Genomic DNA, 16,556 nt, shown 5'->3' on the forward strand with positions numbered 1-16,556 from the left:
GTTATCATGCAGCAAATGACAGAAACAAGTCTTTATTTTTATTGAGCATTGTTGGGATTTAATTTACTATCTCTTATATCACAAAGAAAGTCTTTAAAAATGCAGACTAGAATTTCTGTATATAAACTGTACACAAAAGCAAGGCACTGTATTTTCAGTTTGACCAAACTGCTGCCTTTGAGTTACTCGTCACCTCAGATATTTAATAAAGTTTGAGTCACTTTGCAGTTTAACAAAGTAGCGAGAAGAGTTGCTCACAAGGTCTGACAGCATCTGACTTCCCTCCTAACTCCTGCAGCAACAGAGGTTGTTTTTAAGTCTCTCTCTCACACACACACACACCCACTTGCACAAACACACCATCATTATATACAGCTGCACTCATACAACCACAACATGGCACTCTGACAGCAAGCGTCTAAGATTTCTGTCTTCTTCACAAATGGTGACCTCAGTGCTCAGAAGAAGACTTAAAAGACACATCAAGAACCAAAGTGAGGTGTTTCTACCTGCTGATGCACCACTTGCGTTTAATTTAGTTAAATACTGACACAGCTGAGAAAATAAAACAAGACTAGAAATGGGACAAGTGCATCTCCGGTCCTGTGCTTTCTGCAGATTTTCCTGAAATATCCTCCTGGGTCTCTTTTCTCCTGCTTCTTCTTCTCTACTCGAACCCTTCAGTTAAAAACGAAGCTAAAACAGTCCTTTGGCCTTCTTTAGGTTCACTTGCTTCCACCCTGGCAGACGTTCGTATTCTTCTCTCTTCATGTCCAAAACTTTCTGCAAAGGGAGACAGAGACACAAGCAGGTCAGCATGTCCAGGAACGTGCTGGCATTTCCCTGCAGCCGATAAAGGTCAGGTGCTGCAAAAAAGCACATTTACTGGTGCAAGCTGAGTGTGAGAGAGTCTGTTAAAGGTCCTAAAAGGAATGCATATCATTGCCAGCCACCTCTCATAGAAGAATTCTAGTTTTAGGGATGTTTTGGTATTCTGGAAAGAAGCGTTACATGCAACCTCACACAATCTGTTAGCAATCTCTGTTGGTGTTGGAAATGAAACTCAGCTGATTGGACATCAAATCTGAGCCCCTTATCTGTAAAATGTCTGAGGTAGAAACATTTCTGTGGCGGAGGAGATCAATTAAAGGTGTGGTTTGCCCATTTACACATTTGCAGTGTTCACGAGATTAAATAAATGCCTTATGTGTCATTTAAAAAAAAATCTATGATGCTCTTGTTCTGAGATGCAGAAGTTTGCTGGTGCAGAGGTGAGCTGAAAACAGCAGCATTACCCATTATTATTAATGATATGCACACACCTTGATTCTGATTGGCTAATAAAACGCTTTCAGCCATGTTGTGAAGTCACTATCACATCACACTCTCTGCTCTCTCTCCTCGCTGCAAAAAAGCCTTCCTGCGGATGGGCGGGAGCCACATGGGCAAGGCCATGAATTCAAATTCAGTGTGACATCACAGTGTGAGGATTTTAAAATCCTAGTATTTCACCGTTTATTTATTTTTTAAATCAGAAGCTACTGCAGAAGATAGGAACTGTTTTCATGTTAAGCCTGCATGAAAAACTCGGAATGACTGGTTGTAATTAAAAAAACATTAACATTTTTTCCAGTCAACCACATCTTTACAGCACACACACACACACACACACACACACACACACACACACACACACACACACACACACACACACACACACACACACACACACACACACACACACACACACACACACACACACACACACACACACACACACACACACACACACACACACACATCTAATCTTATCTTCTGCTTTTTTGGCTACAAAGGTGATCTTGGACACGTTTCTTTGGACAAATCTGCTGATTTATTAAGTTTTTTAGCTACATCCTGCTGGAATTCACCACTAGAAAATCATCTGTTATTTTCACACAACTGTTGGTATAAACAGCCTGAAAGTACCAAGAAAACACGTCAAAATGGGGCTAACATCTCTGCTCTGGGATGTTTAATTTGTCTCATTTCATGTGATTTCTTTGCACATTTACAGCCAGTTCTCCACTTTTATTCCAGATGAATTTTCTCAACTAAATCAAGAGTTAATTTATTATTTTCAGGGATTTCTGGTGTAAAACCACCCTCCAGGAGGCCGGCATGAGCATTATTGTGCATCACTGAGAACCAACACACCAAACCACCTTTCATGCCTTCATCCTGTGCTCCACAGACAGAAGGTGAGTCACACCACTGCAGCTTAAGGTGTCAGTTTTCACTCCAACAGGAAACAGTCTCTGGTAGAATCAGTGTTTGTGTAAAGAGTGAGAATTGTGAAGAGGTGTGAGGTCTGAGAATTGGACTGCAGCTGCACAATTCTACAGGTTTCGTAGGAGGACTAATATCTGGATCATAATGAAAACGTTATACTTTAAATGCAACAATTTATGAATCCATGGTTTCAATTTTTAGTTATTTAGGCAAAAAAAAGACGTTTTTGTGCCCAACTTTTCTGCCCTTTCTCTAAAACCTTGTTCTTTAATTTTATCTGTTATTTTTATTTTGTCGGTTTTTGCCAAATTATTTGTTTAAAGTTTTAGAATTTGTGGCTCAATTTTGAATTTTTCTTTTCTGCATATTTCACATTTTTTTCTTCTTTGGAGGGGGTGGGGGTAATTTTACTCCAAGTAGATGCTTCCTGAACAGCCTGAGTTGGACGTTATTGAGTTTACGTTCTACAGGATTGATAAGCCAACGGCTAGGCTGGAACAGCCAATCATTTTTAACTAAAAACAAATCCAATCAACAAAAATCCACCGAGGCTTTTATTGCACAGCTATTTTAGTAGATGTGTATGAAAACTAGGCCACATCAGTCTGTCATAACATTATGACCACATCCCTACCGTACAGGAGTGCTGCAACCATGACCTGCAGCACAAAAACATCCCTAAACTTTAAACCTAAATGAAAGATTTGTGGCTTTTCATCGATGAGGTATGTCTCAGACGTTGAGCTGACTTATTGTCTAACAGCGCGGTGACCCTCATTGTGCAGCCGAGTGCAAAACTTTCCTCCTCAACCAGCGACACTCGGGAGTGATTTATCAGATCCGTGAAGAAGAGCAACAGTGCTGACATGCTTCACAGAGAGACACATCATCAGTTCTGAAAAATAAAACGCATCTTACCTGCATCCACCGACAACTTAGTCTGTGGAGTTAAATGTTAGATGATGTTAGTTCTTAATAAGCTCACTAGATCTGATGGAAAGTGGAAAAAAAATATCAGTTTGTGTAACGTGATGCAACCTTCTGAGATTGATTTGAGTCTTCTGGTTGACATGGTGGTTTCAACAGACCTCAAAGTCCTGGTCGGAGAGGTAGACCTCCAGGCGGAGCGGGTCGACTCCCTCTGGGAGTGGCCGGGCCTGAAGCTGAGCCAGAGGGTAGGTGTTCTGACAGAGCCGGGCCAACACGTCCTCCACCAGGATGATCTGGTTGCACACCTCCGCCTCCTGCAGCCATGACAGCAAAAGAGAAGCAACATGCTTTCATCTGCTCAGGCTTGGGTTAGAAAAAGGTGCTAAATGAAAACATTTCTGTTGTTTCTTGGACTGACTCTCTCTGTGATCTCAGCCACGTCCTCTCGGTGTTCCCAGCAGGGGAACATGTTGGTAAAAGTGAGCGGCTCCAGACCGGCGTGGATAAGATACGACTTCTGGGGCTTCTTCTCATTTTTTTCTGTAGAAAAAAAAAAACTCTAAATAGACCTAAGTAACGGTTATAAATTAATAAAGAGTGTAAAACTCACATACTGCCTTTTTTAAATGGATTTTATAAAGAAAATGTGTAAAACGTCTTTAGTTTATCCTTGTTTGAGTTAAAAACAAGAAGATTTATCCCCCCACCTTCTCCATTATCATATTATAGCAGGCTGAACCAGCTGAAACGTGACTTTAAACACACACAACCATCACAGCTGGTCTCTTCACCTTTGCAGTACTGTAGCACGGTCTCCATGGCGCATTTCCTGTCGGCGTCCCAGCGGATGCGAGCCGAGCCAGTGCACTCGCTGTCCTGAGGCCACCAGCCCTGCCACAGGTACACCTCGTGGAAGTTATCCACCAGGAACAACGCTTTAGAAAAGAGAGGAAACATCTTTCATTTTTAGATTTTGTTTATAAGTCTGGTGGATTTTGTTCCTCTAACCACTTAAATGACAGATAAAACATTTCTCATGTCCTGTGTTTCAGCCTCACCAGGCTGCGGTGCGTTGTAGAGATCTTCCTGCAGGAAAGGCAGCGAGCTGACCAGATCTGGACCTCTGGACGGGTGGAAGAACTCAGATGCTACAAACTCTCCAGATGAGCTGGTCAGCTGGAAGAGCCGTGGGGTGAAGTTGAATTTTCCTGTATCTGATAAAACAGGACAGAGTTCAATTACCAGCTCATTGTCCTATTTTAGGGTTGAACGTTTAACGCCTTCTAAGATGAAGTTAAAAACATTGAAATCATGATCCAGAGCAGACTTTTCCAACCGGGAGACATCTTTTCATTTGTCCGAAATGTAAAAATTGTACCTTGCAACATGCAGTCATAAGCTTTCCTGTCTTTCCCCCCAAGCGCCTCCCAGAACCCCGGAGGTTCAACTCCTTCATCGCACTCGTGGATGCTGACTTTGCTGCTGCTGTGGAGACCTGCTTCCAGAGGACACCTGAGACACAGAGTGAGAATTCTCGGGTGAGGATTCATTCATGACGACCCCACAGGACAGGTCAAAGACAGACTCCTCACTGTTCTTTGATCTTGTTTGCAGCCGTGCTCCCGACGCTGCGGGTGTGCATCTGCGTCTTGCAGCCGTGCCACAGGTAGATGACAGCTTTGTTGATGTTGAGCAGAATCATGGATGCTCTGGAGCGAAGGCTGCTGCAGTGACACACCACCTCCAGCAGGTGGCCCTCCATGGGATCCTCACCACGCACGCAGTAGAGACGCCACTCATCTGGAACCAGGGATGTGACTCATGTCAGAGATGTCTTACTGTTCTGTTGCAGAATAAGCTTTGAAACAACACCCTTAATATGAATTAGAGCTTTACTTTATTAACGGGGTGTGACAGCAGTGTCTGTCACCTCAGGGACATGGTCTGCTGGTACTGTTTTCTGTGTTCTGTACAGGATGACTGGTTGATGTGCACACAATCTGTCTTCTGTTTATGAATGCATGTGTTAATTTTGTACTTCTATTTTGAGTTACCAGTGACTTGGAGTTTCCCATGGAGTCTCACACCTGCAGCTCATCATCTCAGGAAGCCTAATCGGCACTCCTGGGATCTACCAACTCCCAAGGGAGGGGAGATTCATGTTTATGCTTGTGTTTTACTTAATGTAGATGTTTTCTGTTATGGATAGGAAGTTTGTAATTATGATTTAGTTATTTGAGTTACCTGAATTGATTAGAGTGGTTAGTTTGTGTGTGTGTGTGTGAGAGAGGATGTGTGTGTTAATTGTATGTTAATTGTTCCCCTCTTGTATGTAGAGTGGTCTGATCAGCCACTATTTAAGTTGAACCTGGTGTGTCTGAAATGTCTTTCGTTTTCTGGATAGTGTCTTGTGTGGTGATGAGGTTAAAGTTCCTTTAACCTTGAAGCTGCTCCAAAATAAAATGGTGTTATGAGTCTCATGAGCAGTGCTTCTCTGGCTGGTTTGTGCATGTCCCTGACAGGGTGACTTATGTCTTTTTAAGAGCTTCCAAAAGTAAAAACATGCACTTTCTTGTGGTTATTTTTTCCTCATACCTCTGTTGTAGCAGAATCAAAGACATGAATATTTACTCTGAGCGTTCTCCTCCTCTTCCTCCCTCTTGCCAGCATGGATGATCATCCCTCCATTAAAGCACTGCAGGAAACATGGCGGCTCCTTTCCTTGCTGCACCTGGATCTGAAACACAGATTCTCCAAATCTCAAATATTTATTTATTTCTAGTCGGTCAGCAGCTCCACCTCTCCTACCTGAGCTCCTCTCTCCTCGTCCAGCTCCACTGTCATCAACGCCGACGTTCCTTTCTCACTGACGGTGGAGTGTCGACCCTGCCAGAAGAAATAGCAGCATTTCTCCTTCCCCGGGCCGCTGCTCCTCGCCTCTGGGTTCTGTCTTCGGCCCACTGATGTGGAAACGCAAGAAAGCGTTAGTAATTACAGGGATTTGTTTATTCATCAGGATGTTGCCATGGAGACTAACCTGAAGTGTTAACCGTGAACTTCCACTTGACCACGTAGGCATCTCCCTCGTGGAACTGGCCGATGCTCTGGCGAGGCAGACGGCTGTAGTCAAACTCCAGGATGTGCCAAACATCCACAGACGCCGTGTTGATCTCCTGGATCCTCATGTGGTCCTCCGTCTCCACCGGGCCATGGCCACGACCCACATTCACCCCATCCAGAATGGTGGAAACAGCCGACTGGAGGACAGGCAGCATCAGGGAGGCGTTGTACGGCCGGCACTTACATCCAGATGTCTCCTGAGATGAAGATTTAGATTTTTGAGACTTTTTAAGACATCAGAAAACATAAAAAATGATAAATTCACACCTTCTGTTCTGGGACAAGCTCGCCAACTTCCTTTAAGGTAGGCGACTTTACTTCAGTCCAGTCGATAAACTTCTCCTTGAACAAGATGGTCTCATTGTGCTCTGTCAGTCGGCCGAATATGGCCCAATCAGGACGACCCTGCCCCTTCCTGTGTGCAAAAACACCACGATTACAAAAAGTGATCTGAGTTTAGTTTCAACCCAGACACAAATGGCAGACGGACGTGTGTGTTCAGACCTGGGTATGAGAGTGTTGCAGCCTCCGGGGTCCAGCGGGTTGATGTCGCAGCAGGTGTAGTCAAACGTCCCGTTCCACAGGTGCTTGGCCAGCTGAAACGCCACCTTCCTTTGTGCCAGAGTTACTTCTTTGCCATGCCAAACGTACACCTCACTGCCAAAATCAAACACCAAAACCTGCAGGACAGAGCAACAAAAACAGACGTTAAAAGAAGCCCTCTGCAGCAGTCTGGTTTGGTAAAGAGCGGCCTTGTCTGTCTACCCAATATGACTATAGACACATTACGTGTGTGTGTGTGTGTGTGTGTGTGTGTGTGTGTGTGTGTGTGTGTGTGTGTGTGTGTGTGTGTGTGTGTGTGTGTGTGTGTGTGTGTGTGTGTGTGTGTGTGTGTGTGTGTGTGTGTGTGTGTGTGTGTGTGTGTGTGTGTGTGTGTGTGTGTGTCTGCTCTGTCTTCTCGATCCCCAGTGAGCCGTGGAGGATGGCTGCTTATACTGAGCCAGGATTCTCTGGAGGTTTCTTCCTGTTAAAAGGGAGTTTTCCTCTCCACTGTCGCTGCATGCTTGCTTAGTATGAGGATTGCTGTATAGTCACTGACACTAGTCAGTGACTTGATGCAATTTGCTGGGTTCCTTATATAGGAAACATTATTTCTGATTGGCTTAATGAACTGTGAATTGGAATGTTTATTATGTGAAGTGCCTTGGGACGACTCTTGTCGTGATTTGGCGCTATAAAAATAAACTTGAATTGAATTGAATTTACCCGCCCAAACACAAACAGGTTCATTATTTCAACTTAAAAAGCAAAATAAAGCCGAAACGAGAACCTGCTCTGGAATATGTCTATTTTCTAATGACCTAATTTATCATAACTATCCAGAGTTGTGGCTGCAGCGAGCCTTTTGATGGCAGTAGAACTCAGATAGACATAGGAGGTGTTCATCATGGTACCTGTTGTTGCTAAGCAATGGATTTTAAAACCATGCTCTACAGTAAAACACAGCTATTGTATTTGAAAGCATCTCCATCCTTACACCAACATTAGTGCACGCAGAATCAGCACGCTGCTGCTTTTACAACCCTTAAGCCTTTGCAGCGAGCATGAGGATCAGTTATCAGGTTCTTCTGTTCCTGTAACACACCAGAGCACTATAAGCTAAATTTAGCCCGCCCACTCACACACTTGTTTTCCATCACCGCTCATGGAAGCTGCATAAATACCCAGACTGGTTTGAGCAGGACCTGACAGCTGGTTTAACATACATGTTAGCAATGAGGTCATGAAGAACTGTTCACCTCTTTAGGAGCCAGCAAGGCGATGCAAGGGATCTTCCCCCACTCATTATCATCAGGAACCAGCTTATCCTCCACCAGCCTGAAGATACAGTTGGTTTCCACAATACCGTTCTCATACCTCTCGTCCTCTTCTGGTAAACCAGCCGCTATGGCAAAAATACAGATGTTAGAAATGCATTCATACAATCATATGTTAACGTGCTTGTTTTCAGCCCTACGTTGATGGGTCATCTGTCCACCCAAGATAGTCCAGAACTGCTGAGCTTCAGGGCCCTGAGCGTCAACACCTTCCTCAATTGTCTGCACCTGGTTTGCCCTGCAGCCCATATCCTTCTTGGTCTGGATGAAAGTGGCTAAGTCCGTAGCCTGCACCCCAGAAAGCAACATGTGGATGTCCAACATTAAAATGGAAGTGTAGACCTCATACAGTCTCATAATGAGTCAGCTTTACTCAAGGAGGTAAAACACACCTTGTAGTTAAGAACAATTTAATCCTCATTATTGGCCTGAAAGTTTCTGAGCTTTTTGTGCATGAAAATAAAATTATTACAATATAAAAAAAGGCAAAGCAGAAAATAAAAATACTCTCAAAAGGCCTTTGGGGAAATGGAAGAGGCTGAAAGCACGTGTTTTATCGGCACAGATGGAATTGTGTGTGTGTGTGTGTGTGTGTGTGTGTGTGTGTGTGTGTGTGTGTGTGTGTGTGTGTGTGATGTGTTTTATGCAACAGAAGTTACAATAATAATTATGACATTGATGATGATGATACTCACTTTCGCCTTCTCAATGACATTCGAGAACTCTCCTATCCAGACAAAGCAATGTTCTGGTGTGACCAGCAGGAAAGAGTCCCCGCTGTTCAGCGAAGAGGCTCTGGGCTCCACTAGTCTGGTCTGAACATGACGACGACCTGCCGGCAATAATCACCTTCGTTATTTATCTTCTTACACCAACCAAATACATTTATTCAAATTAACTGATGTTCACAAATGACTTTTGGGCAACTAAATAATTGAAAGGCTTAATTTACCAATTTACAAGATTTGATTGTTTGTGCTTCTTAAAGTTGGTAAAAGAAACTCACTGGTTGCTGTAAAACACCCAGTAGTGACTCTGGAGATGATTGGTACAAACTGAACAAAGTACCTGGCCATATGTTGCCCAAACTATGTAAGAAGGTTTCAATCAATAGTAATATTAGTGATGAGTTTTATTCTGTACCACAAATAGATTAGTTAACTATTGATTTATAGAGGTAAAGTACATCATTACCATTAACAGCTAGCAGCTCTTCTTTATAATTTGGAATCAGACAGTTTGGAAAGCATTGATTTACGGCGGTAAGTGTATTGTTGTCAGATTAAGGTAAAAAATGAAGGAGTATAACGACTTTGATCTCGTTACGTCAAGACTCTTTCCCGTTATCAGGCTAAGGGGCACCTCCAAATTCTCGCGGGTATGTGATGTAAGCAAAAAATCTGATGTATGTTTAGTTTCAAATTAATCAGGTATTTTTCCAAGTTAGTTTACATGGAGGGGGTGGGACTTAACACTCATACTGCAACCAGCCACCAGGGGGTACCAGCTTTTTCCAGATGAATAGTTAAAGAGCAAGTCACCCCCTACCAGATTCTTACTCAACTCCCACTTCCTGTATGAAAAATGTAACAAATGCTGTTGCTTAGCAGGCCAAGAGGGCGGAGCCGCTAACAAATACACACTAAGCCCCCATAATACTGGTATGAAATTGAAGCCAACACGGAAGTGACAAAAATAGCAGTTCCACCCTCATCCGCTGGGGGCTGGTGTCAGAAGCGAGCAAATCCTCACTGACTCCCATGTTAAAAATGCCAATTTCACAGCAGAAATAAACATGTTTACAGCCTGGTACCAAAACATGTTTTAGGTTTAATAGATCTAATTTACACTCATGACAACTCTGAGGGGGGTGAATTTTTTGTCACTCTTCTGTTTAAGTGTATTAAAAGCCAAAAATTCTGTATAATTAATGAGCATCCGACCCATGTGACCACAGAGCTAGCTCCGGGGAAAGGCCTCAGCCTCACCTGAAAACTGTTCCATGATTTTAAGCCTCTCAACTTAGACCATTAGTTGTAGCATTTGTGCATTTGTTTTGGATATTATTTGTGCAATTGTTGGACAAAATGACTTGCTGTGGCATTAATTGCACTAACAGAGCATCCAAGGAGTCTCCACTTCATTTTTTTCGGTAAGTAAAATTATATTTATGCATTTAGGTCACTGCTGAGCTGAGCTTAGATCTGAACATGTACTGTTTAACCATGAAATTTAAATGTAATAGGGTAAAACCCAGTGCATTTAACATGACGCTGCATTTTTGAAAATGGGTTGAAATATAACATGTTGGTGGAGCTGGGTTCCGACTATCAGTATGGTCCCCTCCCCTCAACTCGACGCATCTCTGATCGCCGCGGCGCCTGTCTGCTGCGCGGCTGCCGGCTTGTGGAGCTCTCGGGAGACCTCTGTGTTCCACCCGGTTTTACCCAGCAGTCAGCCCAGCGTATCTCTGACTCAGAAGCTTTGGTGATGTGCACAGTTAACTCCGGTTGTAGCTACGTAGCTACCTCTGTTAGCTTAGCTCCCACCTCCGCGTTAGCTTTGAGTTAGCTTGTAGCTACATTGCTTCAGTTCGACGGGTGTCGTCATTTGATCCCAGCCTTACAGCCCCACCCTCAACTCCACCTCTCTTTCCTTTTTTGGAATTGTCGGGGCTTGACAGAACCTGTGACACGGTCAAAATGGCGGTGGTGGCCACCTCCCATTTTGGCTTAAAAGCTTATTATTGGAGCCTATGGACACACATTATTGAATATATATGTCGATGATACACACACACACACACACACAGACTCACAACGACATTGTGACATCATATGGTACCAGTTAATGTTCTAGGGTACCTCTTAGCCAATAGCGATGGCAGATTTAAATTCAACTGCAGTGCAGAGTTTTTACCTGACAACAGAACAACACTGACAGTTTTAGGCAGAAAATTAAATTTGAACTAAAATACACTAAAGTGCAAAACTATTGACGACACGCGTCTGCAGTACGATTAGACACACATTTATATAGTTTATCAGGAAAATAAAGTTGATTTGGGGGTGACTTGCTCTTTAATGACAATGGCCAACCTGATATTTTACTAGTGTGCAGCTAATTTTGTACGGTTATGAGGAGAACTTTGTCTTGGCCTGAAGTTGGAATCATTTTTTTCATTTTTAGAGGCAGGAACCCAATCAGTCTAGAAAATTAGAACATGAGCTGTAGATATTTTTCAGTAATATCTGTTCTACTAATTCAAATAATAACAATTTGATTGTAGATTTGACGTCACTTTTCAGTGAAACTGAGACTTTGAATTCAAAAACGTTTCAGGACACCAAGCTCATAAAGTCAAGAGCTTTTACCTTTGACCTGTATCAGCATGAGGTTCTTATACGGCACGGCGCTGTTGTTGGAGGTCTGCTCTGAGATGTTGATGCTGCGTAGACTCACGCTGCTGAAGTTTTCCTTGCTGGCGAGTCCTGCCAGAGCTGCCTCGGAGTACTCCGATGTTTTATTTACTGGAGCGAAGAAAAAAGGCACTTTGTAAAATAAAGACCTACAAGGGACTGAAAAACTGCACAAATGCATCATTAAATTTAACAAGCTCCCTGCTGCAATGCAGAAGTGGGTCAGACACAGGTCCTTAATAATTTCTTGTGTTTACGAGAGGAGGATAAAAATTGAGATATGTAAGCTGTAAACAACAAAATGTTTCAATTTTTAACAGAACCAGAGATGTTGTATAACAATAACATCCTTACAGTCACTCTTCTCAGCTTTCATCCTTTTGCTCTCCAGCTGTGCTACGTTCAGTCTCTCCTCCGTATACTCATGGCGGATGTCCTCTCTTGCTGCCAGCACCTTCACAGGATTCCTCGATGCCTGGACGTTCCTAGAGGGGCGAATGGACCGCTTATGCTGCACCATGACTGAAGTCAGCCTACGTAGGAAGAAAACAAAAATCTGAGCATCAAGATGCTGGACCCGTTTCACAGACAAGCTGATTTTACGGTCTTACTTTGGACCCTGGGAGCCAAAGATGGAGTCAAAGTCCTCACTGATCTCGATCCTTGTGGGCATCCGAGGAAATTCAGCCACACGTCTGTAGAATTTGGAGAAGATCTCATCATCCAGCTTCATCACTTCCTTCACTGCTTTCTCAGTCACTGTTATGGTGGTTTCCTGCAAACCTGCCACTGAGCCAGAAAAGATGGTAAACATTAGGTCTTTATTTCATTAGAAATCCATGATTTAAAGGTAGAAAACTGTTTCTAAAAATATCAGAAGATGAAACAATAGAGACATGTTAAACAAAAGGCTGCTGAGTGCACAGTAACATGTGGTTTTATGCATTTGTAGTGGTGCTGATGAACTGAAAGCTGCAGAAGTGTGAGGTGTTAAATTGTTTTTAGCCAGAGTTTAGGTTTCTATTTGCAGTAATCTGGATCTTTGGAGTTTCTAGTTGACGTAGATCTGTCCCTGTCTGGGTCCGTTTGGGGGAGGCTCTGTGGTGTTGTGTGGAAGTGAACGGTTGTCTCGGGAGTGTTTCTGGTTGCTTGCCCTTCCAGCAGGCTTTGCTGCTTAAGAATCCCACCGTACATCTGTGAATGAAGACTGGGGTCGAGTTAGCTTGTAAGCTTTTTTGTGAGTAGTTGGCTAGCAAGCATAGTGGATTTCTTACAATCTGTTTGTGATTGTTCGGTTTGTAGGTGTGTGAGGAATTGTACACAGTGGATAGTCTGGAACAATTCATGAACTCTCCTTTGATGGATTTACTGGAAAAGTGCTCCAGGGAGCAATTTGAGAGGATGGTAAAATAACTGTAATGTGGATGTGGGCGATGGACACTGGTTTGAGTTTGGTTGGTCAGCCAGTTGGTTTGTTTGGCGAGTAATGTTGTTTGATTGGTTTGACGATCAGTAATGTATTGGTTGGTAGATGCCTAAAGGAATGAATTCTGTTTTTAGAAGTCGTTCATGTGTTTGTTTGTTGCCTCGTCGTGATTGTGTAAACACCTTTGCTGTTCAGTCGTCCCAAAAAGCTCTCCAACTTGTCCAGCTTTTTGTCTGATTCCATGTCAGGTTTGGCTTCAATTTCTATAAAAGAAAACGTTACATGTTTTTTTCACCTGAAAAAACTCATTATTGTTCATTCATTAACTACCTCTCACTTTAAATTATATAACCCTAATGATGTGATCAAATCACATCTCAAGTTAGAGAGAACCTCCGAGTGGAACTGAAGTGTCTGTGACGACGCAGGAACGAGGGATATCTCACCCTCTTGTGGTTTGTTGACCACGGTCGTGCTGCTCTTGAGTTTGGTGGAAACTGGGGACAGGATGGGACTGATTACTGAGGACGAGGCTGCCAGGCCTGTGGACACAGAAATGTAAACATTTATGACGTGTTTTTATTTATTTGGTAACAGGTTGCATTTTATAAACTCACCTTTTTTCATCATACGTGCAGCTACAGTGTACTGCGTGGAGTCATTAGCTGCTCCTTTCCCTTTGCTCTTCCAGGCATCCTCACGTGTTGAAATCATCTGTTTCCTCTCTTCGATGGTCATCTGGGCCTCGATTTCCTCTCCGACCTTCTGCACACATAACATTTTAAGTTAACGTGCAACACAACCGCACACAAATCAATGAGCTCTGGAATTGTTTTTGACACCATGAACTCATAAATCAAGTTTATGGAGATTATGTAAGCTTCACTCACTCAGATACACGTTTGTTATAATCTCTTCATGTCCCTTCAGGCACATATATTCATGTAACATTAGATGCATCCGAGCATGCTCGGCGCTGCACAGTCATCTCCACACCTCAGTGAACAATAGCCCTGATCATGTTATAACCACCGATCCATCTCAAAGTGAAACATTCACAAGAGATGCCACCAAACACCGAAGACTCATTCGAGCATGTCGAGGCCACATCCTTACCTGACCATGATGCTCAACGTACTGACACTTTTGGCCAAGAGAGATAGTAGGAGAAAAGGTGGAGGAGAAGACAGGCTCCTGAGGATGGAGAGGTGGGTTTGAAGGAGAAGAAAAGAAAGGAGGAAATGCAGGAAAATGTGTAAATAAGGACAAATGAGTGGGGAACTAAAGATGGATGCAAAGACAGAGACAACCTAGGCCAGAAACACTGATGCTGTGAGGAAATTTGCTTGCAGCAGAATACATTTGTCAGCACGCACGCAAGCTTAGGCTGAACAAAGAACCAGTGAGGGATTTAAACCAAATCTGTAATTTACATTTTCTTCAAATTATTTCTGCAGAAGCTCAAAACATTAATGAAGTGTTTTCTATATCGGCAGGGTAATTATTTAGTTCTGTGGGTGCAGACTTTTTGTTTATGGGAGACTGAAGCATTCGACTATGTAAAAAAAGCATCAAACGAAAGATAAAGCTACCAAAAATAGCATCATACAGGAAAGTTGCATATGGCAAAGAATCAATTACTGTTACAATGTTGAGGTGGATTTCAAATGTAAATAAAGGACAAATATACTATTATGTCACATTATGTGTGTTTATATTAGTTGGTTTTATTTTATCGTATTGTTATTAATAAAAGATCGTCTCTGAACAGCTGAGTAGTCTTCTCAAACTGTTGAAACAGTGGCAGCGACATGCCACATGCCACTAAAACGGTTATTTCATACAAGTACCAAAGCAGGAATGTGCAAACGCTGAATTCTCCAAACCAGGACAGAAAAGTCCCAAAAGCAGAGAAAACACAGGTCAAAAATGATCTGCTGCAGTGATTATGTTTATGTTTTTGTTTAGTGGGCAGCACCTAAAGATTCAAGAGAAGCAGCCACACGCAACAGCTGATTGGACAGTGCAGCTTCTGCTCCAAGCTGATTGGTTTAGAGCTGCTAACGTCTTACCCAGAGCTGCTCAGATGCAGACACGGCAGCATGGTCCTGAATGACCCCCCCTTCCTCCTGAGGGGTTAAACAGAGGGAAAGTACTCAGTCGGGGAGGGGGGGCAGCCTTTTGTTAGGAAACAGCCAGGAGGATTAACATCCAGGGTTTCAACAAGCCTTTTCTACCCCTAGAATACTAATGTGGAGCGAACGAGCTGCAGGAAACAAGTCTTAATAATAACTAAATGAAGGATCTTCACAACAATATACCATGATTTTTACATTTAAAAAGTGATTAAATGTCTTAAGTAATTAAACCCATCTAGAGGATTGGTTCAACTAACTGATGTTAAAACAAACGCTGTCATCTGGACCGACCTTCTGGCTGCTCTCCTCAGTTTCCTGCTGCTGGGTCGGTTGCTCCGTGGACGCCACTTTAACCACTTCCTGTTTCTTGTTGATCCTGTTCCTCCAGTCTTCCTCGCCACTCTTCTTCAGCAGGGCCACTCTGAAGAAAGTCAGAGGAACAGTTTAAGATCTGTGATTTGTTATCATTTAGGTTCAGTTTGATAGAATCTTTGACTGGAGAGCACTCGTGTTTGCACAGGTTTCTGTGTCCACGTCCTGTTTAATGTGTTTTGCAGAATTTTATTTAGACAAGATCTAGTTTTGTTGGTGAAGATCTAAGTGCAGCTGAGTCTCACAAAGTTTTAAAAAATCATAATCAGCAGAAAAGCTGCAACAAAAAGGTCGTTGCATCGTGCCTCATGAATTCTACTCATATTTCAGCAGCTTTGCAGCACCAAATAGCATAAGAGGCTACTGAAAGCAATAGGTGAGTCTCGCTGAATAATCTGCACTTTTACCTGGAAAGAAAAAACATAATTAATAACCAGTGTAATTGTTTTTTTAAGATACTTTAATTAATCTTAATCTGCATCACAATATTTCTATCCTAATGGCACAAAAGCCAAATAAAGCAATAATGGACGGCTGAGGGTTAAAATAAAGTGTGTCATCGTTGCTGCTGTTCGAGTTTGGACTGGGCAGAAATGAGGGCATTCTGAGGAAGATCTGTTAAATCTCACAGGACATCATCGCGCTCCAGCTCTCTACAAGCGTTCAGGCAAAAACTGTCATGATTAGATTTACATTATTTAGATTTATGTCAGGTTTGAACTTTAGCTTCCAAAACAAAGAAAAAAAACTGCTTTTTCCTTAATTTTCTTATATTTATTTGTGACAATAAGAAATATAGCACATTGTACGGTAATACTGTTTTAAAAGCAATAATATTAATGATAAGATAATAGCAGGGATGTTTGATATTGGCTTTTTTACAGATGTACATCTAACTCTGAATTTCTGATGCAGTCTTCAAACGTTTGGACACCTCTGCAGAAGTGCCTGGCGTTTATTCATACAATAAAAATGAATTTAATATTTGCTTTATTTTCTGTAT

General features: G+C 42.5%; 1 protein-coding gene across 11 annotated transcripts in view; it reads right to left on the minus strand.

Annotated features, from left to right (window-relative positions):
- Nucleotides 1-16: 16 nt before the first annotated feature.
- LOC107395268 (supervillin) overlaps nt 17-16,556 on the minus strand; it is a 50,454-nt gene continuing 33,914 nt past the window's right edge. For 5 of the 11 annotated variants that reach the window (XM_070541555.1, XM_070541550.1, XM_015974613.3 and 2 more), the window contains 25 exons: nt 15,473-15,602; nt 15,116-15,172; nt 14,160-14,237; nt 13,661-13,808; nt 13,490-13,585; nt 13,226-13,306; nt 12,229-12,406; nt 11,972-12,150; nt 11,573-11,728; nt 8,894-9,030; nt 8,339-8,486; nt 8,121-8,266; nt 6,826-7,001; nt 6,589-6,736; nt 6,239-6,518; nt 6,010-6,161; nt 5,833-5,938; nt 4,794-5,001; nt 4,580-4,713; nt 4,260-4,415; nt 3,993-4,136; nt 3,620-3,741; nt 3,360-3,515; nt 3,190-3,211; nt 17-783 (listed from right to left, as the gene is read on the minus strand). In XM_070541555.1, coding sequence (XP_070397656.1) covers nt 668-783; nt 3,190-3,211; nt 3,360-3,515; nt 3,620-3,741; nt 3,993-4,136; nt 4,260-4,415; nt 4,580-4,713; nt 4,794-5,001; nt 5,833-5,938; nt 6,010-6,161; nt 6,239-6,518; nt 6,589-6,736; nt 6,826-7,001; nt 8,121-8,266; nt 8,339-8,486; nt 8,894-9,030; nt 11,573-11,728; nt 11,972-12,150; nt 12,229-12,406; nt 13,226-13,306; nt 13,490-13,585; nt 13,661-13,808; nt 14,160-14,237; nt 15,116-15,172; nt 15,473-15,602 — 3,454 coding nt within the window. In that variant the 3' untranslated portion in view covers nt 17-667. Of the gene's footprint in view, nt 784-3,189; nt 3,212-3,309; nt 3,516-3,619; nt 3,742-3,992; nt 4,137-4,259; nt 4,416-4,579; nt 4,714-4,793; nt 5,002-5,832; nt 5,939-6,009; nt 6,162-6,238; nt 6,519-6,588; nt 6,737-6,825; nt 7,002-8,120; nt 8,267-8,338; nt 8,487-8,893; nt 9,031-11,572; nt 11,729-11,971; nt 12,151-12,228; nt 12,407-13,225; nt 13,307-13,489; nt 13,586-13,660; nt 13,809-14,159; nt 14,238-15,115; nt 15,173-15,472; nt 15,603-16,556 lie in introns of all 11 variants that reach the window. The other 6 variants (XM_015974616.3, XM_070541551.1, XR_011515468.1 and 3 more) reach the window with 5 other exon arrangements.

The sequence above is a fragment of the Nothobranchius furzeri genome, chromosome 11 (assembly GCF_043380555.1).
Source record: "Nothobranchius furzeri strain GRZ-AD chromosome 11, NfurGRZ-RIMD1, whole genome shotgun sequence".
Classification (NCBI taxonomy): domain Eukaryota; kingdom Metazoa; phylum Chordata; class Actinopteri; order Cyprinodontiformes; family Nothobranchiidae; genus Nothobranchius; species Nothobranchius furzeri.